Consider the following 26979-nt stretch of genomic DNA (forward strand, 5'->3'; position numbering starts at 1 on the left):
ATAAAAAGAAATACCAACAGAAAAAAAAAAGATTTTGGTTACTCAGTAGACTTTTTTCAATTTATTAAGTGCTCTATTCTAATTTTCATTTCTAATCACATAGGTGTATGTAAATTTATATATATACACACAACCCATATATAACGTGCATGCATGTCTGCACATATATAAAAAAACCAACAGACATACGCATACATGTATATGCTATGTGTGTGTATATATATGCCATATGTAAACACACACATAAAATATATATTATGTATATATGATCAGTTCATAGTATAGTCCAGAAAGACTTTTAAATGAGCCTGATTGTCATATTTACTCAGTGTATATGATTTAGCTGACAGTGCAAGTGTAATGAATGTGCACGTATACTCACCCTGTATTGTGATTTGAGCATATTTCTTCTTCTTCTCTGCTCATTTTGCTACACTTACCCACCTTTTCATGAATAAACGCAAAACACGTATAGCTATAGTTAACAGCTTGTCTACTTTGATTATACATTTTATGCACTATCAAGAACATTTACGATATAGGTCAAGGTTATCCATACCAGTGGCTCTGAAGAACATTTGGTCCTTTAAAAGTTTAACATACTGCTATGTTATTGCACAATGCATTGCAACACTATTTATTCTCTGAAATAACTCTAATATTCCCATTAAGAGATCAAAAAGAAGATGCCACTAAGTACAATTCCAGGGTTTTGTTGGTTTGTCAGGTTTTTTTGGTATACATTCCTTCAGTGCTTGCAAAACCCACCTGGTTGCTTTCAGGCTAGATTTCCTTCCAGTCGAAGAGCATCTTGGATGCATTTTTCTTAAGCTCCTGGGAACCTAAAAGGTTCACAGCAGGCAGAAGTGTCCCCTTCCACCGCCTGCAACCCTCTCCCATCACACAGCCTCAGCTGACACCTTCCTTCTCCCCCTGCTGTTATATTGAAAATGAACTTCAAAATCCTTCAGAAAACAAAACTCACACTCTCAAGAGGATGGGTTTCACAGGATGCTCAGTCATTATCCAGCTTTCTGAGTGAACTTCCAAGACAGTCTAAATAAAATCTTAAGGCCCATTTTGTAGGAATCTTCCTCTGGCTTTTTGAGTGTTTCCAGTTCAATAATGGTTAAGAAATAACATCTAGTTTATTAAAGAAATACTGAGTATGGCTTTATAGTTACACTGTCATGTTTATTTGTAATGCTGCATTTTCAAAGACATTGAGAAGGGTAAAACTCCATCACTGTCCAGTGAACTCTTCTTTCAAAAATGTTCAAAATCTTTATGATTGGCTCTAAAAGCTTCTGAAGGAAAAACCTAAAGTGCCTCAATAAATAATATATGCAAGCAAATTATATATTAAAAATGTTATGGGAACACTTACAAAAATAAAATACTTAATTTATCAAATAAAATACCCCTAACACAAAGATGAAGGTCTATTTTGATCTGGCTCATATCAATAAGAAGAAATAAAATGAGAAAAGAAAAGAAAGATAACTTTTTTGCAGTAACGCCCCCTCACAGAGGGAGGCAAAAGTCTTGAGGAATAGGTAAGGTAGGTTTTCATTTGTAAGAATTCATATTAAAAATAATCCTAACTCTAAATTTGAAATCTTCAACTTCCGGTTTGAAAAATAACAGATATGCCCATGCAGTTGTCATCAACACAGTGGCCATGCAAATGCTGTACACGTACAATGCCCATCCAACCAAAAAGAAATAATTTAAGAAAGAGTGGATGCTGGGAATGACAGCACTAGTACCGATACAAACGTGGTGCTGAGCTCAGGGTCTGTGCACTCTGAATAGTAAACCATAACCTCAGAGTCACATTTGCTTTTTCAGGGATCTCACTCTATTCTCTGCCATGGCTCAAACATAACCAACCATCTCCATGTTTTACATTACTCATGAAATATCAGCCTATTATATCTGTAACATTGTAAAGGCATTTTAACATACCTAATGTCCTCCATTAGCTTCATTTAATGAAATATAAGTTATATCATTATGAATTCTCTATGTCTGATAGGGTGTACTACAAGATGAGTGATAGTTTCTGCACAAAGGGCATTAATCGACAAAGACCATGCACAGTTTTTGCTGCATGGTTAAAAAAAAGAAAGAAAATGGATTGAGGAAGGAAGGAATATGCTGCTGGACAAGCACAGTATAAGATACACCTGCCCCACAATCAATAGCTTGTCCTATCTTATCAAAACCCTTAGTTTCAACATTTGATCTTGAAATTAATACTGTACATTAATAATCCTAGCTTCAGTCTTTATTACCAAAGATGAGCTGGAGAAGACAAAGTAAGGGCATAGTTTATCACGATGTAAAATAATTGTGTGCAATGCAGGCAGCATCTTATTCCCTTTTACAATAGACTTGTATCTGGTAATGAAAAATGCTGGCCAAGTATCTCCTCGAACAATCCCTTTACTCCTCAGAAAGACTCTCCAGGGAAAGTGCTAAACTCCCTTTTGCCTTCCATCAAATTGTTTCAGTGTTATTTTAGTGGGGTTGGATGCCATCTGATCCCATAGTTCCTCCAGACAGTGGATCATACAATGCTGTTTTCTTTCCATTTGGCTTTATCTCCACAAGAAATATGCTTCATGTAGAGAACACTAGTCTTCTTTTTCCACCCACATGCCGAAGCAAAAAAATTGAGGTGAATCCATAGAAACTCCCCGCATCTGTACAGCAGAAATCACAAAGTTCGAGTCAAATATATTTTTCCCTTTTTTTCATCCACATCAAAGGCATGAATACAACAAGGCATTGTTAGTTGTGGTGGGCAAACTGGAGAGTCTGCTGATATATCAGATCAGGTTTTTAAGGCCTTTGTCTATGCACAGTTACAATAATGCGGAAGCCAAATTAATTAGAAAGAGAGGAGAAAGGAAAAAAAAAATGATAGAAACTGAAAAACACAGAGAGAGAAAGGAGATACATCTCAATAATGTCTTAAAAGTCAATACTGTGTCTACAGATGGAGAAGTGCACATTGCTTGCCCTTTGAAAGCTTCTCCACAACTTTGTCATTAATACTGTCAAAGTTAAGAACACATTTTAATGGAGTTCAGCGGCAGTTGAACACATTCATTCACGCAGCCCATAAGAAGAAATGCTAGGAGGCATTAGCCTAAGATATCCAGGTAGACTGGAGATGCCTTGGCCAAGTTCTGGAGGAGGGAATGGATTTCTTTGATGTTGAGCCTCATGTGAGGCTCCCGTTGCCAACAGCCCAGCATCAAGTCATATACTTCCTTGGGGCATGTGCGAGGTCGCTGCAGGACTCGGCCCTGAGTGATGCACTCAATCACCTATGAAAAATCACAAAAAAGGATCAGTGTGGCTGTGCAAACTATTTGGGACTTGCTCACAGAAGAGGTTGGTTGTCTTAAGAGATCTCTAGATTCCTTCAATTCATTGGTTTAGGACAACCACTCTGCAACAACGATATGTCCTGATATGTAACAGAAATCATCCAAAGCCAGTTCAGGAGACAGGTAAGCTCCTTTCCATTGCCTCATGGTGTTCTTCAACACCCAGAGCAGACTCTGTCTTACACAGAGGAAGGAGCTACATCCTAACCTGGTCCAATCCTACTTAAATAACTTCCATCCTTCCACCTTAAGGAAAAAAAGGGAGAAAAAGATGAGCTTCAACCACAGTGTTCATGACAATACCATAAATACTTGGTATCAACTAAATATATTTGTTGTTGTCCCTTTCACAGAGAAGCCATACCATCAATTAAAATGCCAATCCTCTCTTATACACACCTCGTTATTTGAGAGTTGATACCATGGCTGTTTGCCATAGGTAAAGATTTCCCATAATACAACCCCTAGGCTCCAGACATCACTTTCTGTGGTGAACTTCCTGTACATGATACTCTCGGGAGGCATCCAACGAATGGGCAGCATGGTGTGACCCCCAACCTGAGAAAAACAAAGGAAAGAGTCAGAAATAATTCCTCCAGACTCTCATGAGGAAGAGTATCAAGATGCTAAACCAGGAGATGCTGAACATTTCTTTTTTACCATTCACTTACGTTTGTAAGAACCAGGAAGCCATGATCTAAACTTCTCTCATCCAGAGCAGCAGTTACTACCATGATAGATTTCTTAATAGAGTCTCCTACGGAATTGTTTCTGAAGAACAACATTTCTAACATTTATTTGGCACTCACTACCCAAGAAACTGAATACACTATAAAACTATTGATTAACCAAACCTGTTAATTCATTCTAAATTAGGTCAGTTTTACTCTCCATTTTAAAATCAAGGAACTGTGAAAGATGCAAGTGTTGAAATCTGCAATGACATTTTCCTAGAAACTCTGTGATTTCGACTGAGATCCATGAAGACACAGCAGTCTGACTGTATGACACAATAGAATCAGATTCTATGGTTTAATATCTTATTTTGAATGAATTAAAGCAATGTTATTGTCTTTATAAAGTTAATCAATGCCTATAATTATTTTGTTCCACATTAACTACCCAGTTCTACATAGCCTCACAAAAATTTCAGTGCTTTAGATATAATCACTTGACAATAAAGAATTTGTAAGACATGAACTACTGTCCCAAATCAACACAAGCTAAATTCTCTAGGAATCTCTTCCTGAATTAGTACCTTTCTGAAAGTTTCTAACTTACTCTCTATTTTCTTCAAAATACTACATTTTCTTAAAATCGAGTTACTTAACCTCAATTTAACTAAAAACAATCTCTTACTATTACTAAACAATTTATTGTTCCCAGCATGTCACATCGTGACTAGATCAATCAACGAATAAATCCATTCCTTCTAAAACAGTGTTACCAGCTCAGCTACTGTGATACAGATATATAGATATTCTGAGTACTTTTGCATCAAGGCAGCTGTGAATATTTCCAAGGAAGGAAAAAAAAGGGAAAAAAAAAAAGGAAAAACTTATTCAAGGACATCTAACTTTTGATTAATTCTCATTTTCCTGTCTGAAAATGTATTTAGTTATGAAACCACATTTGCACTTTCAAGATTCTGTCAATTCAAAATATCATTTCTCCTTGTGGGACTTCACATATGTTGTTATAAATAATACCTTCCTTGTTCTAAAGTTGAAACAGCAAATGGAAGGAAAACCCAACAGAAGTTCAGTCAGGGTTCACATTATTTCTAAATCACTCAGAACATCCGTTTTCAGCTATTTGTCAGTAACTCAGCATTAGTGCAGCTTACCAAAAATACAGCTATAGCTGTTAGCACTTAGCCCTGTTCCACATATTGCCATAAGTCAATGTTCACTACTGATCCCATCAAAAGATGCTAAAACTTTCATAGATGTGGTCTATTACTAGGCACGTCTCCTTTCCCTACCTGAGATACATCCGAGTGAGTGAGGAATATTTTTGTCAGAGACACCAACTGAAAAGCAGTACTCCCATGTTTAAGTCCTGGTTACACTGTGGATTTGCTTTTGACTCAATACAGGTTGCAGCGCAGAGGCTTAAGTGCCATTCAAAAGAGAACCCAAACCCTGCTGCTTTCAGTCAAACTTAAAAACATACATGAGCACTCAGCTGACAGAGGATAAATGCAAACTTTAAAGTGCTTTGCTCAATTAGGTGTGCTCAACTCCATGTTACTGTTTACCTGTCCAGCAGGCAGAAGTGCTGTAAGGCTCCGTTCAGTAGATTTTTTAATGGTCTGAGAAGTCAATCAATGGCACAGAGATTTTGAAATAACATATTAATCTGCTGTGATGTAAAYAAAGCTTCAGTTTCCCACGTTATCATAAACTAAACCGAACTGGCAACCAAACAGCTCCAAATCACCACTGTTACTCCCTGCTCGAGTGGTATTTCATTAGAAAGTCAGAAAAGTTAGTCCCTTAGAAACGTACAGCCACATACACCCGGCCAAAGGGCAAGCACCATTAAAGGTGATTAGTGATGAGATGCTTTTGGGCTTATTAAATATTAAAATGGTTCTTAGATCTGCTCATCATATCGCCTCCATAACTGGTTGTTTTCAGCAATTTCTTTGAGCTATTCCTTAAAAATTGATGAAAGCTATACACAATAAAATGTCTCTTTCTTTTTTCTTATTTGTCACATCCTACATTAATAGATTTTTAAAAAGCAATTAAAAACAACACTGTACAAATCTTCCCTTCCCATGGTTCCTTGCTACAGAACCACAGTGTATTTATGGTAGGACTATGTGCTGAATTTTCAGTGTCATTTGGCAAAATAAATACCCCTATAGTGATGATAAATGACTGCCAAATGATGGATGTTGCAATGAACAGAACTAGAACATCACAGACCTGGTTGTCTGTCTTTGCAGTCACAGCAAGACTGACTCATCAGTACTGACACTTACCAAGAACTTGATTTACAGATAAGCAGAAACCACAGGGCTTCTTGGTATTCTTCACAGGGCTGCACAACCAAACATGGCCAGAGATGGAGCTGTGTCCTTTTCTGTCCCTAAAGGCAGAAGACTTTACAGGACAGAGTATCAAGCTGGGACTGAGAAGTCCTGAGATCTATCCAGCTCTATCTCTGCCGTTCTCTATCATCTTAGACAAACTACTTCCAACCCTTTAGAATCTTTGTGAAAATAATATTTATTCCTTGGCAAAGGCATCTGTAAAAGGTGTTAGCTTTGATTCTAAAGGGTCTTATTCTTGCCAGACTGTATTGCAATGAAGACAGATTTGGCAATAAAACATTTGGCATTACTTGTGGTGGGCTGAACCTCTTCCATCCCGCCTCGTTCAAGAGCACCTTCAAATTCAACTCTGATCTCAGTTCAGCCACATCAAAAACACAGACTGGGGGCTGGCCAAAGGCATTTTCTCTAAATGCATGTTTCTCTCTCTATTAGTGATCGGTGGTCACTGAGTCAACAATTACTCAGCTCAGAAATGCACTGAGGGCAGTGTTCGGTACAAGCTTAAAATGAAGCACGTGCTTCAGTGCTTTCTTGAACTGAAGTCTGCAACTTAGCACCACAGTTCTTGAGATGCCTGAGACAAATCACCAGCCAGCTGCGAGACTCATTCTGTTTTTATGGCAGTGATGAGTCCAAGGTCTCACAGCTGTGTCACAGCAGCAGTGAACTGAGGTAGAATTCATTTTAGCTGATGTTCATAGCAAGTTAAGGAGAATTCCCCAAGAAGGCTCAGTAAAAGAAAACATGAGGAGACAGATCAAACTTGAAGGGTGTTCATTGCTTCAGGGACTCAAAGGTGCTCAGTGCTTCAAGAGACACCTTCTGCTCATACTTTATTAAGAAGTGCAAATACTATACTGCTTTCAGATATTATTGGCATCCTGCGGGATAATCCCCCTTAAATGTTACAGAATCAGACTCACAGAAATCACAGAATCACAGAATGGTTGAGGTTGGAAGGAACCTCTGGAGATCATCTTGTCCAGCTCCCCTGTTCAAGCAGGGTCACCTACAGCATGTTAGACAGGTTGCATCCAGGTGGCTTTTGAATATCTCCAGAGGAGAGTCCAAAACCTCTCCGGGCAACCTGTTCCAGTGCTCCGTCACTCTCACAGTGAAGTTTTTCCTCATATTTAGGCGGCACTTCCTGTGGTTCAGTTTGTGCTCTGAAAAGAGTCTGGCCCCATCTTCTTGACGTCCTCTCAAGCTATTTGTACACATTCATAAGATTTCTATTCAGTCTTCTCTTCCCCAGGCTAAACAGGCCCAGCTGTCTCAGTTTTTCCTCCTAAGAGAGATGCTCCTCTAGTCATCTTTGTAGCCCTACACTCCATTCTCTCCATGTCTTTCTTGCACTGAGGAGCCCAGAAAAGGACACAGTACTTGAGATGTGACCTCACCAGGGCTGAGAAGAGGGGCAGGATCACCTCCCTCCACCTGCTGGCAACACTCTTCCTAATCGACCTCACATTACCACTAGCCTTCTTGGCCACAAGGGCACATTGCTGGCTCATGGTTAACTTGTTGTCATCCACCAGCACTCCCAGGTCCTTCTCTGCAGAGCTGCCTCCAGAAGGTCAGCCTCCAGCTTGTACTGGTGCCCAGGGTTATTTCTCCCTAGGTGYAGGACTCTGCGCTTGCCCTTGTTGAACCTCAGGAGGTTCCTCTCCACCCAGCTCTCCAGCCTGTCCAGGTCTCTCTGAATGGCAGCACAGCCCTCAGGTGTATCAGCCACTCCTCCCAGCTTGGGATCATCAGCCAACTTGCTGAGGAGGCACTCTCTTGTCCCCTCATCCAGGTCACTGATGAAGTTGAACAGGATGGGACTCAGCACTGAGCCCTGGGGAACTTCACTAGCCATAGGCCTCCAACTAGACTCTGCTCCACTGATGACGACCCTCGGAGCTCTGCCTTTCAGCCACTTCTCAGTCCACCTCACTGCCCACTCGTCTAACCCACACTTCCTGAGCTTCTCTAGGAGGATGTTATGGGAGACAGTGTCAAAAGCCTTGCTGAAGTCAAGGTATACAACGTCCACTGCTCTTCCCTCATCTACCCAGCCAGTCATGCCATCACAGAAGGCTATCAGACTGGTTAAGCAGGATTTCCCCTTGGTGAATGTGTGCTGACTAGTCCTGATCACCTTCTTTTCCTCCATATGYCTGGAGATGACATCCAGAATGAGCTATTCCATCACCTTTCCAGGGATGGAGGTGAGGCTGACTGGCATGGATCCTCCTTCTTGCCCTTTTTGAAGACTGGAGTGACATTGGCTTTCTTCCAGTCCTCAGGCACCTCTCCAGTTCTCCATGACTTTTCAAAGATGATGGAGAGTGGCCTGGCAACAACATCCACCAGCTCTCTCAGTACTTGTGGGTGTATCCCATCTGGGCCCATGGCCTTAGGCATGTCAAATTTTCCTAAATGATCTCTAACCCAATCCTCCTTCACCAAAGGAAAGTCTTCCCCTTGCTAGACTTTTTCTCTTGTCTCCAGGATGTGGGATTCCTGAGGGCTGCCCTAAGCAAAGAAGGCATTCATTAATTCTGCCTTCTCCTTATCCATCGTCACCAGGACATCCACCTCATTCAGGAGCAGGCCCACATTTTCCCTAGTCTTCCTCTTGCTACCAATGTACTTGAAGAATCCCTTCTTGTTGTCCTTGACATCTCTTGCCAGGTGTCATTCCAGCTGGGCCTTAGCATTTTTCACCACATCTCTGCATACTCTGCCAACATTCTTATATTCCTCCCAAGTTACATTGCATTTCACACATTCTTATATTCCTCCTCCAGTTACACTGTAACTCTAGTGCTGCTTGATACATTTTTTTTTTTTTTTTGAACGGTCACGAGCTAAGCAGACTACTGTTGCAGGTAAACAACACCTTTAATATTTAATCTAGCTAAGGTTATGACAAGTTTAAAAGCACTACACTTTTAACTTAATAAGATATCACTTTAAAATCTGTGTTGTAGCTATAGCAGGGTTGCAAAAATGACAATTTTATGGATACAAATTATGGTATATTTTCTTAGTGCTTACTTGAAGACAGTCTCTTTATGATAGTTCATTTTTATTTAGAATTACTCTATTACCACTACTGTAGATCTTTCCTGCCACTTAGGTACTTCCAAACATCAGTTTATGCAAGCAAACACTCCCTACCTCTGGTTTATATTGTTTACTAGCAATATTGGGCTAGAACCTAAAGCAGAAGGTTTGGTGAATTTGTTTCTGCAATGTACAAACTATCCACAGGGAGGAGACTGCTATACCAAATCACTGAATAATGATGCTGTTCTCCAAAGAAACACTTCCAAAGGGAAACTGCCACTCTGCTCCACATATGAAATGTTGTTACATTTTCGACAATGCAATGTCATTCCACATGCCACCACTTTCAGCACTCATTTTTAAAATGCATTTAGCACTTTTGAAAGGTGCCAGGTAAGCAGACCTTGAATATTCCCTTTGTCTATTTGCGAACATCAAGTTTAAAGGATCATGGTCCAAGTATCATGCCTTAGCTTTGAAGCAGGGTGTTTACTCTAGAGTTTGTTCAGTTGCTAGCTTCAGATCTTTACCCTGATTTGTGGACAGTCACACAATGATGGAGCTTGTCCACTGAAGAAGTTTCTATACTAAGAACCAGGCCTGTAGTAACAAATACTGTTGGCAGAATTTTTTACTGCCATGGGTTTGTACACATCCATCTGTACATTCAGCTGGCATCTTACAAATACCCCCACAGACARAAGCCTATAGCTGACTGCCATCGACCTGCAATTTCCCTGCATCAGTCAAAAAGGTATCTGATGATACCCTGCCCTGGTCACAGTTTCAGTCTCTCCCATCTAACCATCATGGGAACCCAAAGCCCTGTTGCCTCTGTGTATTCTGGAAAAATTCCTTTCTCCATTGACCCATGTTTGTGAGCAAAAGGATATGTTCTCTTGTAAAGAATGAGCAAATCTAATGCTTGTGCTGGGAATGTGTTGTGTGGGAAGCCTAGGAAAACTGACCTACAGAGACATGAAATAAATAGGGCTCTACGTGGAGCTCCACAGATGAGACAAACCAAGGGCTGGGAAAGAGACAAAAAAATAATGTTGCTAAAGTGAACACCCAAACAACACACTTCAGGCTTATTCCCTGTTCATATGCACCATGAATAAAGAGAAGGCTGAGTGGATCGGCCATACTTCTGCAATGCTGGCCAGCTGCACTCCAACCCAGCCGCACCAGTGGTGAGGTCTTAGCAGCTGTGGGTTTGGCAGAGGATCTGAGGGCTCTAAGGCCAGGCAGCAGGGATGCTGCAGGGGCTGACTAAAGCAGAGGGAGCAACCTCTCATCCTATTTAATGCTGGTGGCCATAGGTGGAGAGTGCCTCCCGCTGCTCTAGAGGAAAGTTTAACCTCCCCTTGGTGCTATGCAGATGTCTAGTTTGTATCCTCATAAGATGAGGAATGTCCCCACCAGCATCTTCCAGAGGGACGGAACGAACTGAATTATCGAAATGTTCTGCACCTTCCCTATCCACCAGCACTCCTCGAGAGGTCAGCAAAGCCAACCATCAGCTCTTGCAGGCATCATACTAGACAAACTCATCTCTTTGATCTCCAGATTTAAGCAGCTGGTTTCCCTGACTTCAGTAAAAACTGAAGCAGTAAAAAACCACAGCTAGCAACTACATTGTCTTGGAAAATAGATGTCTTCATTTATGTTTACAATTCCCAAGTTCCCATGATTCCCTCACTGCAACACTGTGATAACATGACACACTACTTTGTATAGTCTCTAAAGACTAGTGATGCCCTTTCTGCCAATAGAATAAAAGTAATCTGTTTACTTGGTGAACCAAATGAATCTGAATAACTAACCCACAGGTTTCAGCCCTGATCCTGCCCAATGTCTTGTCTGGCTAGACTGCTGCATCTCTACAGAGCCTGGCTGATCTTAGTGTAGCTCTGTCTGAGGACAGATCTTCAGCATTTCAGGGAGGTCATCCTGGGAGCAACAACACAGTTCAGCATATGCTTCAATGAACTTTCATGTGACAAGTATATATTCAGTCTCTTTGATGTAGCTGATTCTTAATTTGTCAAACTGGAACAAAGCCGTACCTTTTGATTCCTTTATTCATCTACCTCTAATAACGTATCCTGTATATTTCGGAGATTATAGCATTTCAAGGTACTTTTCCCTATTTATCTTCTGGTCTTGTGACTTATTCCCCTATCTCAGGATGATATAACTGCAAAGAAGTGTTTTCTGAAAAGACTACCACTACCACTATTGCTAAATAAGCTTACTGCAGTCCTTCTCTTGGTGAACATCTGCTCTTTCTTCCTCTTAAAATGCTAGCTAATGTTTGTATCAGCACAAGAAAAAAATCAGTAATTATTATTTTCATTTCTTCCATGCCCTGGCCTTTCAGACAAAGTCAACATCTCCTCTTAAAATATCATCAATCCTGCCATGTCCACTTGCAGAAGACCAATATTTTATTTTCACAGTCTCGGTCTGGGTAACAGACAATGCCGTTTTAATACACGAGGCTACTAWAATAGGATATAAAGTGGATTATTTGCCAATAGCTAAAGATATATCCTTTCAATTTCACTCTTAACCCCATTTTAGTTTATCTTTATTCAAGAGGGACTCATGTATAAATTTCTTTATTAATTCTAGCAGTCGTAGTCTCAGAAAAGTGAAATGATGTCTAGAACATTTATTGCATTGTAATTTCTTTCTTCATTTGTGAACATCAGTTCAATATTGCGTGTCAGCCTTGTGTCACTGGAGATAAATTCTTCTCATCAGTCTCTGTGAAACCAAAAGTGATATGGGGAATACAAACAAAGAACAATTACTCACAGTTTCATCTAATGCAAAAAAAGAGAAGAACATCAAATGAAATTAGTAGATGGCAGGTTAACAACAAACAAAAGGAGGCACTCTGTCATGTAAGGTACAGCTCCTWGTGAAACTCAGCAATGAAGGATGAGAAACAATTCTACTAAGAGAGCAGAATAAAGACGAGACACCACACGTATCTAAAATACCTGAATGATCTATTGAATATTCCAAACACCCTTTCAAATGCTAAGTTGAAAGAATATACAATATATCTAATGTCGTGTTTTATATAGCACAAGAGCATATTGGGTCTCCCATAAGTACAGGATAATTAATACACTGTAGTAGATATAACATGATGGAGAACATATTCTTCCAAGAAAGCAAGATGAGATGCTCTTGAGGTAAGATCAGACAAAGGCTATGAAAAGGTAACATGCTTTACACCTCTAACCAAAAAGTTCCATTTTAGAGGCATAGAAGGAAAACTTACTGAGTGGAAATCTGCCAAATAATGGAGTTCAATAAGGTACTAATCAGCTCCTCAGTGACCTAGGATGAAGGCTATGGGAATGGGAAAGTCAATTCCTTTAGAATACCATTTCTTTTACTTTCAAATGACAGTTAATTCACAATAAATGAGAATCTCAGCRAAAACAAAAGGAGGTATACTATATTGAAACAGAGTTATTTTAATAAATTCAGTGGACACCTTGATTTGTTTCTGGAGACAGGAATTCAGGATCTTGGTGAAAGAACAGGGAGATGGAATTATAATAAGCCAGAGAAGAGCTGCCATGTTGAACCATGATGGTCTCTTCTTTCCAAAACACCTTATATTTTGTCAACTTCCATATTAAGTTATGGCATTGCATATGATTACTGATCACTCCCATGTCATGACTGGCAAGTCCTAACATTTAGTACATGAAAACTTATGTATTTTGCTTTACAACAGTGGTCACAGTATCATTTATATCCTACCACCATTTCAACACAAGCAGCTGACGGTTTGCTGGTTGTTCCACTGGTAGAGAGATGATAAAGTATCAGCTGCCAAACAGCTGACACAACACATGTTAAAACCCTTGCAGGCTCTGGTATGGGAATCTAACATGTCCAAGCCAGTGGCAAAACAATTTTGCAATGCAGTGTTAATAACTACAGAATCACAGAATGGTTGGGGTTGGAAGAGACCTCTGCAGATCATCTAGTCCAACCTCCCGGCTCAAGCAGGGTCACCTAGAGCACGTTAGACAGGATTGTGTCCAGGCGGCCTTTAAATATTTCCAGAGAAGAAGAGTCCAAAACCTCTTCGGGCAACCTTTTCCAGTGCTCTGTCACCCTCACAGTAAAGAAGTTCTTATATTCAGACAGAAATTCTTGTGTTTCAGTTAGTACCTGTTGCTTCTTGTCCTGTCACTTGRCACCACTGAAAAGAATTTGGCCCCATCTCCTTGATACCCCCTTTAAGGTATTTGTAGACATTGGTAAGATCCCCTCTTAGGATTCTCTTCTCCAGGCTAAACAGGCCCAGTTCTCACAGCCTTAAATGACTACAGTGACTGCCTTTCTGATTTTTAAAGCAAATAGTACACAAAATACCAAATTACACTTTTTTCCACAAACCCTGAGGTATCTGGGCTGCCAGGGCCAAGAACGATTTGAGAGCAACTTCTACTGTGCATTAGAAAGCTTGCCTCTGCAGGTCTCCTTTGGAGTCAAAATCCTAAATTCTGTCAACTTTTACAAGAAAGGAGTTTGAAGTGTAATGTGTGATAAGATGCTTACCGARCTTTATAATCAATATCAACAGGCACAAATTACTCTAGTGCAGACTCTGAAAGCCAAGCACCATACATCATAAGCTGTTTGTATCAACTGAGTTCACCAGGAAATCTTTACTCCCAGTCTCAAATCTGAAAACTATTTTCCAAGTACTAGAGATCACAACCCTTTCCAATATTTCTTTCATGGAAAACCACATTTTTTTTCAAGTTTACTGTAGGTTAACATAGCATGTCTGAGTCTATCGGTCATGTAAAGCTACATCACATGAGAAGAGGGGAGGAAAAGGAAAGAGTTTGGTTCATAGCATTACTTCTCCCTTGCGAGCCACAAAAGTGTTCCTACAATGTACACCGCATGGGAGTGCTACAGTTTTCAGTTGAAGGGCCTCAGATAGCCTCTCCCTCTTTCCCTAGCTGGCTAATCTGTCATATGACTTATAAATACCAAGATTAGCAAACAGCCACAGTGTACATGAGGCAAAAAAAATAGAGTGGAGTCTTTACTTCTACAAGTTTTTGGAAGATGAGCAAATCTGCCCAGTTTCCACATCAAATAACAAGGGAAAAATGTTGTTTTGAACAGTCAGTGCAAAGGGGAAATAGGGAAATCAGTCATATTAYGTCCTATGTTGGCTTGTTCACAGACTACCTGTATGACACTGAACAAGACATGCCAGACCAAATTAACATCTATCAACAACTAACTGCATGAGAGTTTAGACATGCAGTCTATCCAGCGGGAAGCATCGGAAAAGGAGAGCAAGGCTGCACGAATGCCAAGAAAGACCAATAACATCGCTATTTCAGAAGAGTAGCACGTGCTCTTCTCTGGGCTGATTTATCTCTACTTGCCTAAAGAGCAAGGGAGAAATATGACCACAACCACAACCTTCATCTATCTTCAAGGCCTATGTTGGGAATGCCTACACTCACTGTGTCAATAGGCTAGCCCAAGTCTATGCAGCCATGCAGTCACATGGGCACAGGGCTGAGAGAGGTTAAAATTACATCACTTCTCATCCAGATCATAATAAACAAGGCAATAGTAAGGTCTTTGAGCCCCTTCTCCTTCGCTTCTATAGTCTTACAGGTGCTTTCTGCTTCTCATTTTCTCAGGGCCATAGTTTCACTATATAAACTGGAAATCACCTGACAAACTCCCCCTAAAACAGAACAGAAAAATGTCTCTGTTGTTTTCCTCCCATTAGTTCTAGTTTTTGACTCCTCATTTGCACTATGACATCATTCTACGAGTTGAAACAGGTGTTTGCTCTGAAATGAGGCAGCAAAAAACATGCAATACGATCATCATTAAAGCCACTGATAACTACTATTACAGAAAAAATAAATATTGCTTGTGCTTCATTCCTATGGAGTTTAGAAAGTTCTACATTGTTCTTATCAAATTCATATGTTGAATTATTCCTAAAGTTGTGCTTAAAATACTATTCTTGGACACAAGAGTCAAAGTGTGGCCCAAAGAATGATGAAAACATTTTATAGCTCTTGGCTAAAATTCTGCACTGGTGTAAAGCAAGAATGCACGCCAGCAGAAGGTCTGGCTCCATGGATTTGGGTTTGGGTCTTGCTTTTTTTATTAGTTCTTTGCCTGTTTCTCCSCTCAACACTCTCATTTTCCATTTGGGAAATGTTATACTGCCTTATGTTTACAATGGSCCTGGAATTAACATGACTGAGTTTGTTTAACAACAACACTGAGCTGTAAACTCTGTATGCAATGTCAAAGCAGCCTTCTGCCTCTAAAATGGGGCAAGATAATCTCTTGCCATGCAAGCATTTGCAGAAAGCGTCATTCCTCCAAAAATTTCCTTGTGTATATCCATTCTCTGATGGCATGTCATCAGGGCAGTGGTTTGGCTCACTGAGACAAAGCCTACTGAAGTTGCTCATTACCAAGAGATCCCAGGGAACAGGAAGATCACAGGCAACTGTGCAAGTATTTTGGACTCTGTGCCAGCCTCACTGTACTTCAGGTAAAAGTTCTCTGAAAAATTAATGTGTTTGGACTTCCATGCCACCCCACAGCTAAAGCAAAGTACTCCTCACATCCTTCACCAAACACTCCCTGTGTGAGTACAAGGCAGAATAAGGAAATCCACAGCTACGCTTACTCTCCCAGCTCTTCTCTCACTCATTTTGCAGTGAGCTGTGCCCCAAGGGAGAACTGTGCCCCAGCAGAGAACTCTGGAAAATCTTCCACCTGCCCGTAATATGAAGCCACTTCTCACTAAAACWATGCAGCACTGAGCTGGTTTCTTCCTCATGTATACCTGCAGTCCTCTCTAGAGGAACAAGAACCCTATTAAGGATTATGTCCTTTGCTTGCTGCACTGCTGCAATGCTATTCTTAATTCAAAATAAGAGTATAAATGTAATTTTAGTCTTAGGTTCAGAAATCCTCTAAATAAAAGTAGGATCTGCAATAAAACTGGAAGCTCAGAAGTTAGACTCCCCACCTTTAAACACAGGCTCAGAGGCAGAAAGCAAGATATTGTTGCAATTTTCCCAAAGTAATTAGGATAGCTATTTAACATTTGAGATCTCTTTTGTTAAAATTATACTCCAATTCCACAGTCTTTAATATAAAGCTTACATAGAGCACTCCCAATCTCCAAAGTTGTCTAGATTCAGGAAGGTCCTGGTGATGTTCAAAATAAGCCAAGTGTGAAATCAATCAATCAATAAATTATATTTTTAAGTTGTGACTGTCTCAACCTGTTAAAATAAAATAGTTTCATTTGTTTGGGGTTTTCTGAGATAATCTACCATGCTTATGTTTTGGACAGTTGAGGAATACTTTGTGTTAGGGCTCCCAAATCAACTTCTTGGAAAATTTATCATGAAAAGAAATCATACTTAAATTAGGCTGGTACTAGATTTTTGACCTATGCTTATTTAGTGCCTAGATCAAGTCTTGATTGATGTGTGAGGCTCCTATATATCCTTGCAGTAGTTATAATATGTAATAATAACACTTTTCCTAGCTAATTACAAAAGATCAGGAGTACACTCACTACAGAGGCTGGATTTTAATTTGATTATATGCTAGTGGATTATTGTAGTCCCCATATCATTTGTGAGTCTTGCATAATTCAGAACATGTGATTTAGAGAAAACCTTTGTAAATACTGTTCCATAAAGCCTGCATTTCTTTTTAAAGTCATTCTACTTTATAACTCTTCAKACATGTTTATGATGACCAACATAGAGTACTATCAAATGCACTCAGTGATGTTCTTATTAAAATGTTATGTGCTTCAGGCCTTAGTGGATAGTTTTCTTTGTTTTCCTGCCAGGCAAATCTATTATTCTTCCTTTATGTTAGGCTTTTACCCTGGCCTAATCCTGAATCCAGCCTCTAGGGTTATTTTTGTTGAAAACTTCCCTGTATCTTGTATCTATCAAGATATTTTTATTTTCTAGTCCATCATAGCCTACAAGATGTTGGTGGGTTATGGGGTTCCCATCAGCCTTGACCCTATACTCATGCAGCAATCTGATTTTATTTTCTTTTCCTCCCTATCAATGAGATATGAGTTACTCTTCAAGACATATCAGTCACTGAGCTTGCTCAGAGACTCTAATTTCAGCTTTTGCTAACAAAAAGCAGATGCACCACCACATTCTCTCCTGAAAGTATCTTCTTCCTACCATAATGATTTCGAGTTTGGAAATCCACTGCATTGTGCAAGACTTGTTCTATAAGGACACTTCAGTTTTCCAGGACATCAGAAACAAGTATGATCCAAGTCTTTTGAATCCCACTTGTTGCCTAATCACAGACCAGCTGACACTGATAAAGAAAAGTGCCTTGCTAACATGATGACTCTATGATGACTCTAAATGACGACACTGTCATTTTAAATAAATGCCCTCCAATCTGCTGAACAGAGCATTTGACCTGCTTTCARTTCTTTTCAACTCTTTTGAAAACTATACATACTTATTCTATGAGGGACTGGGAGTTCTGTTGCTGAATCCTGTGAACCAGGCAGAGAGGAAATGGAATTAATATAAGATCATGAAGATTCCATCAAAAAAAATCTTCCACTTAGTTTTGACGTGTTACCTACTTCTGGTTATACTGGATAATATTTTATAGCATAACAGTAAATGCACTGTAGTATTTTGGTAAAGTTAATCAACTCTTTATGAGATCTTACTGCTACAGTCAGTGTTAACTCTTTGATGGAAAGTGAGAGTTAACTCCAGTTTTATGTAAGAATTATTGAGCTAGGGAAACAGTGAAGTGAGAGTTAATCATATGAAACCTTAAAATAATGTTTCATGTACTTTTTTGGCCTGTTTTGAAGAGATGACTATTAGTACCATATACGAACCGGAACAGACCACGCATCCATCAAATGGAAATAAATTCTGACAGTTTCTGAGTGAAATTCAATCTGAGTTCTTGTTCTTCAAAGTCAGACAGCTTCCCAGTAGCCATATCCTCTTCTGWCAGGCCTGATGCAACAACCACAGGAGCAAGTCATGGTCCCAGAGCCTATGATCTGGCCCTGGAGGCAGAAGAGTAGACTTCACTCCTTTGAAAAAAACTAGTATTGGCTAGACTCCCTGATGTGCACTTACTCAAGTAAGGGCCAATTTATGCTCATTCAGACCATTTTCATGATGAAACATCTACCACAGTAACTAACAGCTCAACAGCCTAGCCCTATGGAATGGGGGAAAGGAATCAAGACAAGTACCAACACAAGAGAATATGGGGAGGGAGGGAGAACAGAGGGCGGACAGAGGTGGAAAGAAAGTAAAGTGGTCACAACTGTAGGCCACGGCATGTGGGAGTGGATGGCCAGCCAGCCTTCTCTCTAATGCAAAGGGTCTCCAACAAGCAAGCACTCACAAAACCACTAGTGAGCACTGTGTCCCTTCGAACTCTTATGCACTACACTGTCCCCTTGTGGATGGGCTGAAGGCTGGAGAAGATCCTTTTTAGCACTAGTCTTGCATACGCCTTTAAGTTCAGCTTTACTATTCTCTAGCTTCCCTATTCACTCAGCTTCACTAGTCTACCCATGACACCCATTAACATAGTAGGCTCCTGCATAAGATGACATACAGTCAAGAAACTACCAAGTTACGAGAAGCCTTCTCTGTTTCAGTGAAAGAAATGCAATATTCAGAATGAATATTGCTGAAAGGAGTGCAATATTCACACTAAGCAAAAATACCATTTCTTTTCTCCAACACGGAAGATAAAAAAAACTGCAATATCCTTGCTGATTTCTTTTCCTCTGGGGAGAGGGAGGAAGAGAAAAAAGAGACTAAGGTAAATTCAGTGCCCTAAGACAACACAGATATACAGCTCTCCAACGCCTTGCAGGCCCCTGTGGGCCTTAGCTGAAACAAACAAGGTCACCCTGGACTGGYTCCTGAGGAATTTCACAGGTTGCGAGCAGACTGTCAGAAGTCCTAAAAGGATTGTCCTTTCTTGAGATGAAACTCAGCTAGAGAGCTGGGGAAAGGTTCTCAGCATTCAGGCTCACCTAAGGCTCTGGGGCTATACCTGCCACTCCAAGATGTGGGTGGAAATTGCAGCCACAACCTACTGACTTACAGTCATTCCCTCCAAAACACTGCCTGCATTTGTTTTCTGCTTTGCAGCATAATTACAGCTTTTGGTCATTCTGCACTTGCACTAGGCATTACCTTCATAGTGTTTAACACTGGGCAAAAATCTTTTGTCATTATTACTCACGTGTTTGTTCTCAGCCTAAGCTGAAATACACAACTGGCATGGTCACTGTCTATTAACATCTTTATTACTTCTGTCTAAGCCTTAAATTCTGAGATCATATTTTTACACTAAGAGTGAAATTTATCTCTGTGAGGCCAGGCCAAGGCTACGCTGAGGCAGTCATAAACAGTGCTCTCAATCAGGGCAAGGGAAGAACTGCTATACACCCATTGCTAGTTACCTGCACTGGGATGGATGTCACTCACTACAAGGTTCTTGCCACAAATGCATCTGGAGGATAGTTAATGCAAACATGCCACAGCCACAGAAACATCTCTTCTTATCATGAATAGTGTCAAGATTGTTAATATTTAATGCTATTTAATATTTAATGTTTGATGTAAATGTTAATATTATAAAAATGTTGTTAATATTAATTATGAGAAGGAAAAGGATTTGTTTGCAGTGAAAGGGAAATGCAGTAACTTAGAGGAAAGATAGAGCTACATCTGCAAKCATGAGCTGAGATGCAGATGTCAGAATTCAACCTTTTCCTACTATCTTAAAGAAATAGAGAATATTTTTATACTGTGAAATAGTATGTGGAAGCAGTCCATGTGCAAATGGATCCTAGCTCATTTTGTTCTGCATTGGCAATAAAAAGAAGAAGAAATCAGTGTTCTTTTATGTAAAGTTAAAGATGGGGTATTTTGTGCAAGGACTAGTTGATAGAAGAATCACGCTAACTTTTGGCTATCATGTTAATATATTGTGATTTAGAAGTCTCAGACCAGAGTGTGAGTCAACAAGTGCATCTATTACTTCTTATGGACTGAAAAGCTCTCCCCTTAAACTTCTCCTTGCTAAGAAAACCCAGCTGATTTATGTAAATTGTTCCCRAGGCTACTTAAAGTCTTCTTATTAATTTATTCAACAAAGCAGTAATTGTCAGCAAGAGATATTGCTTCTTGTGAGAATTACTGATACGTTGAAATTTACCTTTATCAAGTAAAAGTGGTGAACATTTTCACAAAATGAAATATTCAAAACAGTTTGGAAAAATAAATGTTGAAATGTTTTCCAGCAAAACAAAATAGCCAGATATTCCTAAAAGACTTCAGACAGAAGAAGAAAGTACACAGAATGTGGAAGAGGGGACAGGCTACTTGGGAGAATTATAGGAATGCAGTCAGAGCATGTAGAGATGCTGCGAGGAAGGCTAAGGCCCAGCTGGAATTGAGTCTGGCAAGCGATGTTAAGGACAACAGGAAGGACTTCTTCAAATACATCAGCAGCAGCAGGAGGACTGGGGAAAACGTGGGCCTGCTACTGAATGGGGTGGGGGGCCTGGTGACAAGGGATATGGAGAAGGCAGAATTACTGAATGCCTTCTTTGCTTCAGTCTTCACTGCTGAGGGCAGCCCCCAGGAATCCCAGAACCCAGATGTGAGGGAGAAAGTCTGGAGAAGGGAAGACTTTGCTTTGRTTGAGGAGGATAGGATTAGAGACCTTCTGGGCAGGCTAGACATCCACAAATCCATGGGCCCAGATGGGATGCACCCACGGGTMCYGAGGGAGCCAGCAGATGTTGTTGCCAGGYCACTCTCCATCATCTTTGAAAAGTCATGGAGAACTGGAGAGGTGCCTGAGGACTGRAAGAAAGCCAATGTCACTCCAGTCTTCAAAAAGGGCAAGGAGGAGGACCCAGGCAACTATMGGCCAGTCAGCCTCGCCCCCATCCCTGGAAAGGTGATGGAACAGCTCATTCTGGATGTCATCTCCAGRCATATGGAGGAAAAGAAGGTGATCAGGASTAGTCAGCACACATTCACCAAGGGGAAATCCTGCTTAACCAGTCTGATAGCCTTCTGTGATGGCATGACTGGCTGGGTAGATGASGGAAGAGCAGTGGACGTTGTATACCTTGACTTCAGCAAGGCTTTTGACACTGTCTCCCATAACATCCTCCTAGAGAAGCTCAGGAAGTGTGGGTTAGACGAGTGGGCAGTGAGGTGGACTGAGAAGTGGCTGAAAGGCAGAGCTCCGAGGGTCGTCATCAGTGGAGCAGAGTCTAGTTGGAGGCCTATGGCTAGTGAAGTTCCCCAGGGCTCAGTGCTGAGTCCCATCCTGTTCAACTTCATCAGTGACCTAGATGAGGGGACAGAGTGCCTCCTCAGCAAGTTGGCTGATGATCCCAAGCTGGGAGGAGTGGCTGATACACCTGAGGGCTGTGCTGCCATTCAGAGAGACCTGGACAGGCTGGAGAGCTGGGTGGAGAGGAACYTCCTGAGGTTCAACAAGGGCAAGCGCAGAGTCCTGCACCTAGGGAGAAATAACCCTGGGCACCAGTACAAGCTGGAGGCTGACCTTCTGGAGGCAGCTCTGCAGAGAAGGACCTGGGAGTGCTGCTGGATGACAACAAGTTAACCATGAGCCAGCAATGTGCCCTTGTGGCCAAGAAGGCCAATGGTCTCCTKGGGTGCATTGGGAAGAGTGTTGCCAGCAGGTGGAGGGAGGTGATCCTGCCCCTCTTCTCAGCCCTGATGAGGCTTCATCTCAAGTACTGTGTCCAGGTCTGGGCTGCCCAGGACAAGAGAGATGTGGAGCTACTGGAGACAATCRTAGCGTAGGGCTACGAAGATGATCAGAGSAGGGGATCTTATCAATGTCTACAAGTACCTGAAGGGAGGGTGTCATGGGGATGGGGACAAACTCTTTTCAGTTCTCCCATGTGACAGGACAAGAGGCAATGGGCACAAACTGAAGCACAGKAAGTTCTGCCTGAACATGAGGGGGAATTTCTTCACTGTGAGAGTGATGGAGCACTGGACCAGGTTGCCCAAAGAGGCTGTGGAGTCTCCTTCTCTGGAGATCTTCAAGGCCCGCCTGGATGCAACCCTGTCTAACATGCTCTAGGTGACACTGCTGAGCAGGGAGGTTGGACTAGATGATCTCCAGAGGTSCCTTCCAACCTTACTGATTCTATGATTTTTTGATTCTATGACTTCATTCTGAAATGGAAATTTAAAAGAAAATTTTTCAGATAATAAAAATAAAATGTGGCTGATACTGACTTTAGGTCACATTATTCTATAGTATTTTTTTGAAATTTCAAATTTTTGAAATTTTTCACAAAAGGAAGCAGAGACCTACAGACATGCCAAAAAAAAATCTCAGCAGTGTCCCTCTTCAAGGCCCCAGAGGTGGAGGGGAGCATGGAATTTCAGAAGGACAGGTTCCTGCAGACAGCAGCACCTTCTTGGGAATGGGCAGCTCCATRCCCAGAGGACACCCTGTCACACAGGGGCAGTGTGGCATAGAGGATGGCAGGACCACAAGCATCAGTTCCTATGTAACATCCTTGTTCCTTGCATTACTTCCATTTTCACTTCCCACAAGGAATTTCTGGAGGAATTTCCCTGTCCAAAACCGTTCCATATACAACTCAGACCCTCAAGATCTGTACTGAAGTAAGACTTACTTTAAAGGGATTCACAGGGGAGAAAACAAACAAACAATGCTTTGCACAAGATCAATAAGCCACATCTTAAAACAGCTGGATCCCAGATAAAGCACTGAAACATACTATAGGGAACAAACATGTATTGAGAAGGGGATAGATTATCTGACAGGCTAAATAAAAATAAGCAACAATAAAATTATTAATTAATAAGAGAGTCCCTCTGAAATTTCTCTAGGCAAGTTCTACCCACTGAAAGTGAAATGATGGAGGAAATCTACCAGCATTTGTTGGACCCATTCCCTCCTCCACAAAAAATCCAAATTCTGAAATAATCATATTTTAAGATATCTAGAATGCTTTCCTTTAAAGATTAGCTATTTAAGCACACACATATCACAACAGCATTAATCCCTGTAGCAATATCTGTGTGATACATTGCACTGTTTACTCAGAAACATTGCTAGGCATTTATAACTCCTGTATGGCTGCATAAAACACATGCACTGCTGACTAAAATTTAGTCAATACAAGACAAAATAGAGCAGAGAAACCTAAAAAGAAACCAGATAGGCCAAGAAATTTAAAAAATAAAGACTGTGCCCTACAGAAACTGCATGCTCTGCAGGAGAGGRGAGCACGTAGCTCAGCACCACTCGATTTGCTGAACGTGAATCCGGCAGAGCCCTGTCTGCTGTTCCCATGAAAATGGGCCTGCTCTGCAGGCTGAGCTTTTCCTAAAAGTCACTTCCTGCCATTTGGTACAAGTGAATTGGCTCCAGAGTAAATGTCATCTCTTAACCTAATTTCCCTTYTCCTCTCTCCAGTCCTCCAGGTGAACGTCACTGCAGTGTCTAACCTGTGATCAAACGCAGCCACCTCAGAGTCTTCTTAATTTTTGCCCCTGTTCCTAACCCAGGAAGAAATCAGGGTTTTCCCARTTTCTGGGGTGTAGAGTTTGCAAGGTGCACAAGGGCGCGTGTCTGCAGGGGAGAAGGAGGGCACACGGCAGGTTCCCCCTGTTTGCAGGCCTGCCACCGCCAGCCTAGCGGGCAGCTGTCACTCGGCTCCAGCCGTCTGCCGTGAAATGTCAGCGACTACAYCTCTCCCTCGCCCACCGCGCTGCCGGGACACCTCCAGCGCCGCCCCCCGCTGCCGGCGCTCCCCATGCCAGCAGCCRTGGCACTGCATACTAATTGCATGTTTAATGACTTTCTCTCACTCGCCCTCCCCTCCTCTCCTGAACCGCCAGCTCCCAGCCGAGGAGCCTGGCTGCCATGGAAACCGAGCCTCTGCRTGCGCAGAAAACCTCCTTTCCAGCAAATTCCAGCAGTGAGGCTCAAAAGGGGATGCTGGGAGGGCATAAAGGTGGAGGGGTGGGAAGCGGAGCTGCTGGCCGGGTGGGAGCTGTGCGGGGATGATCTGGCTACCCAGCCAGATGCCCACAAGCCGCGTGTATGCAGGGTGAACAAAAGCAGACTTTGAGATACATCCCTTTTTGCACATATTTGTCTTCAAAATGTTTCAAATGCTTCTCACCCCCTGGCCCTGCCCATAGTTTGGAGCAGACAGCCCTAAKGAGTGCATTGGCCAGATCAAAAGGGGGTTTGAAAATCCCAAATACTACTTTTGCACTAGAAGGACCACATGCAGTCAGACAAGTGCTCGCTACAGTAAGCAAAGTGTTCAAGGGGACTTGAGACCCTCCAGAGCACAAGCTGGTGTAGGACAAACTCCTGCCTTGGTAACTGACTGTGACRCCAAGCCCAGATTTCAGCCCCTCCTTCTCTGCAGCAATGGGAACTGTTCTGTTGTCCTCAGTCCTGCTTTCAGAGAGTTTCTAGGCATATAATGGGGGTAAGATGATTATATTTCTGATTTAGTATTCCAAATGCAGCCTTTGAAGGATGCCCTCTCTTGTTCTCAATCTACTTGGAAGCTTTAAGGCCAGCAATGGAGTATTTCCTTGGATGCCATTTTTTTTCTGTACAAAGTTGCACATGATGTGATTCATTCTTGCAGGGAGCCCTCAGAAGGTCAATAAAACTGGCCTCCTCCCAAAAATACCCAGACAAACAAACACAACAAGGAAGAAAAAAAGCCCAGTCTTCTTAGTGGAACATTCATAAAATTTTAGTCTGGGTCAGCACTTTTCTAAAAATTAGGTGAAGCACTGCGTCTCAGGCAAAAGACTTAACAAATGTTTCGACTCTYGTTCTGTGTCCCAGCTACTTGAACAACCAGTTTAGGGCTGGGAATGCATTTAAGATTGAAGTCAGAATTTCTGATTTCATGCAGTTAAGAGGCAYACATATCTGAAGTGGAAGTACTGAAGACACCTAACAAAAGTCCTGTTTGGTATTCCAGTAAGGCAGTGTGATCTACCGCAGGATGGGCTGGGGAGCACTGTGAGATGGTTCTTAGGCATGACAGCTAGGACAGTCCTACYTGCATCCTACAGTGATGCCTCCCCTTTACCTAAAACAAGCAAAAGGAGCCTTTTACTTGGATTTTCACTTTCTAGAGGCTTTGTCTATCTTGCACCCAATCTTGCATTTATGAAGACAAAATTTCCAYTGGAATTCCGGCAGAGTGGCAATTGATAGCTTTTGTAGAAGCTGATCCCWCTCACCAGCCTGCTGGTAGTCCATGGAAGTGCCAGATGCACGTGGACAAAGGACATCCAGCAGACACAGCTGCCTGTGGATTTCCAAACAGCTTCGACAAAKCTCAACACAAAGGATATTAAAAAATATATACCTCCACAGGACTGGAGAAAAGGTCTTTATATGGACTGAAGTCAGATTAAAGGACAGGAAGCAGATAGTAGGACTTACAGATCACTCCCGAGGATAGARAGGAGGCAATAGTGGAGTCCCCCAGAAGTCAGTGCTGGAACCAGTTACATCTAAAAACTTCATCAACCTCCTGGAGAAGGGAGTGCACTGTCAAATCACCCAGGATTGTGGGTGACGTTAAGCTTTTGCAGATGCAATTCAGAAGGATCTCAAAAAACAGAGAGTAGGAAACAGAGCTGCAGATGAATTTCAGTGTAGAGAAATACATTTATAATGAACAGATGAGGTAACCCCTACTTACACCCAAAACTGTCAGCTACAACCTGGGAGGAAGATTTTGGAGTTATGTCTGACACCATCAGCTCAATGAGCAGAAGCTGCCAAAAAAGCCAAGATACTGAGCACCATCAGGATAGGTACTGAGAAGAAGGCAGAGGGCATAGTTTTGCCATGTTATAAAGCAATAGGGCCCTCCATGCCTTGAGTGCAGTCTGACTACTGTTCTCTGTAGTTAAAAAAGAATGAAACACAACTGCAGAGGCACAGAAAAGGGGAACTAAAATTCTTAAGTTGAGGCTTATAAAATCATGAAGGTGATGGATAAAGTGAGACTGATCAACAACAGCTGCAGAACTGTTACCACCAAAATCTGAAATACTATAAGAGGGTAATCAATGAAATTACAGGATATCAGTTTAAAACAAATAAAAGAAAGTAGTTTTTTACACGAGTAGTAGACTTCTGGAATTAGCTGCCACAGACAGTTGTGAAGATAGAGAGTATCAGCAGGTCCAAAAAAGGATYAGACAAATTCATGGACAACTGGCCTATAAACTACATAGTAGTTACCACAGGGAACTGGCAGGCTTGGACCCCCTAACA

At 41.5% G+C, this 26979-nt stretch overlaps 1 protein-coding gene across 2 annotated transcripts in view; it reads right to left on the reverse strand.

Moving 5' to 3' along the window:
* Positions 1 to 1381: 1381 nt before the first annotated feature.
* The window catches only part of NTRK2 (neurotrophic receptor tyrosine kinase 2), a 200038-nt gene continuing 174440 nt past the window's right edge, over positions 1382 to 26979 (reverse strand). For both annotated transcript variants that reach the window (XM_085313165.1, XM_085313173.1), the window contains 2 exons: positions 3801 to 3959; positions 1382 to 3338 (listed from right to left, as the gene is read on the reverse strand). In XM_085313165.1, the coding sequence (XP_085169291.1) occupies positions 3153 to 3338; positions 3801 to 3959 (345 nt within the window). In that variant the 3' untranslated portion in view covers positions 1382 to 3152. The remainder of the gene's footprint in view (positions 3339 to 3800; positions 3960 to 26979) is intronic.

The sequence above is a fragment of the Rhea americana genome, unplaced genomic scaffold, assembly GCF_003343005.1.
Source record: "Rhea americana isolate MKP2758 unplaced genomic scaffold, rheAme1 scaffold_11, whole genome shotgun sequence".
Classification (NCBI taxonomy): Eukaryota; Metazoa; Chordata; class Aves; order Rheiformes; family Rheidae; genus Rhea; species Rhea americana.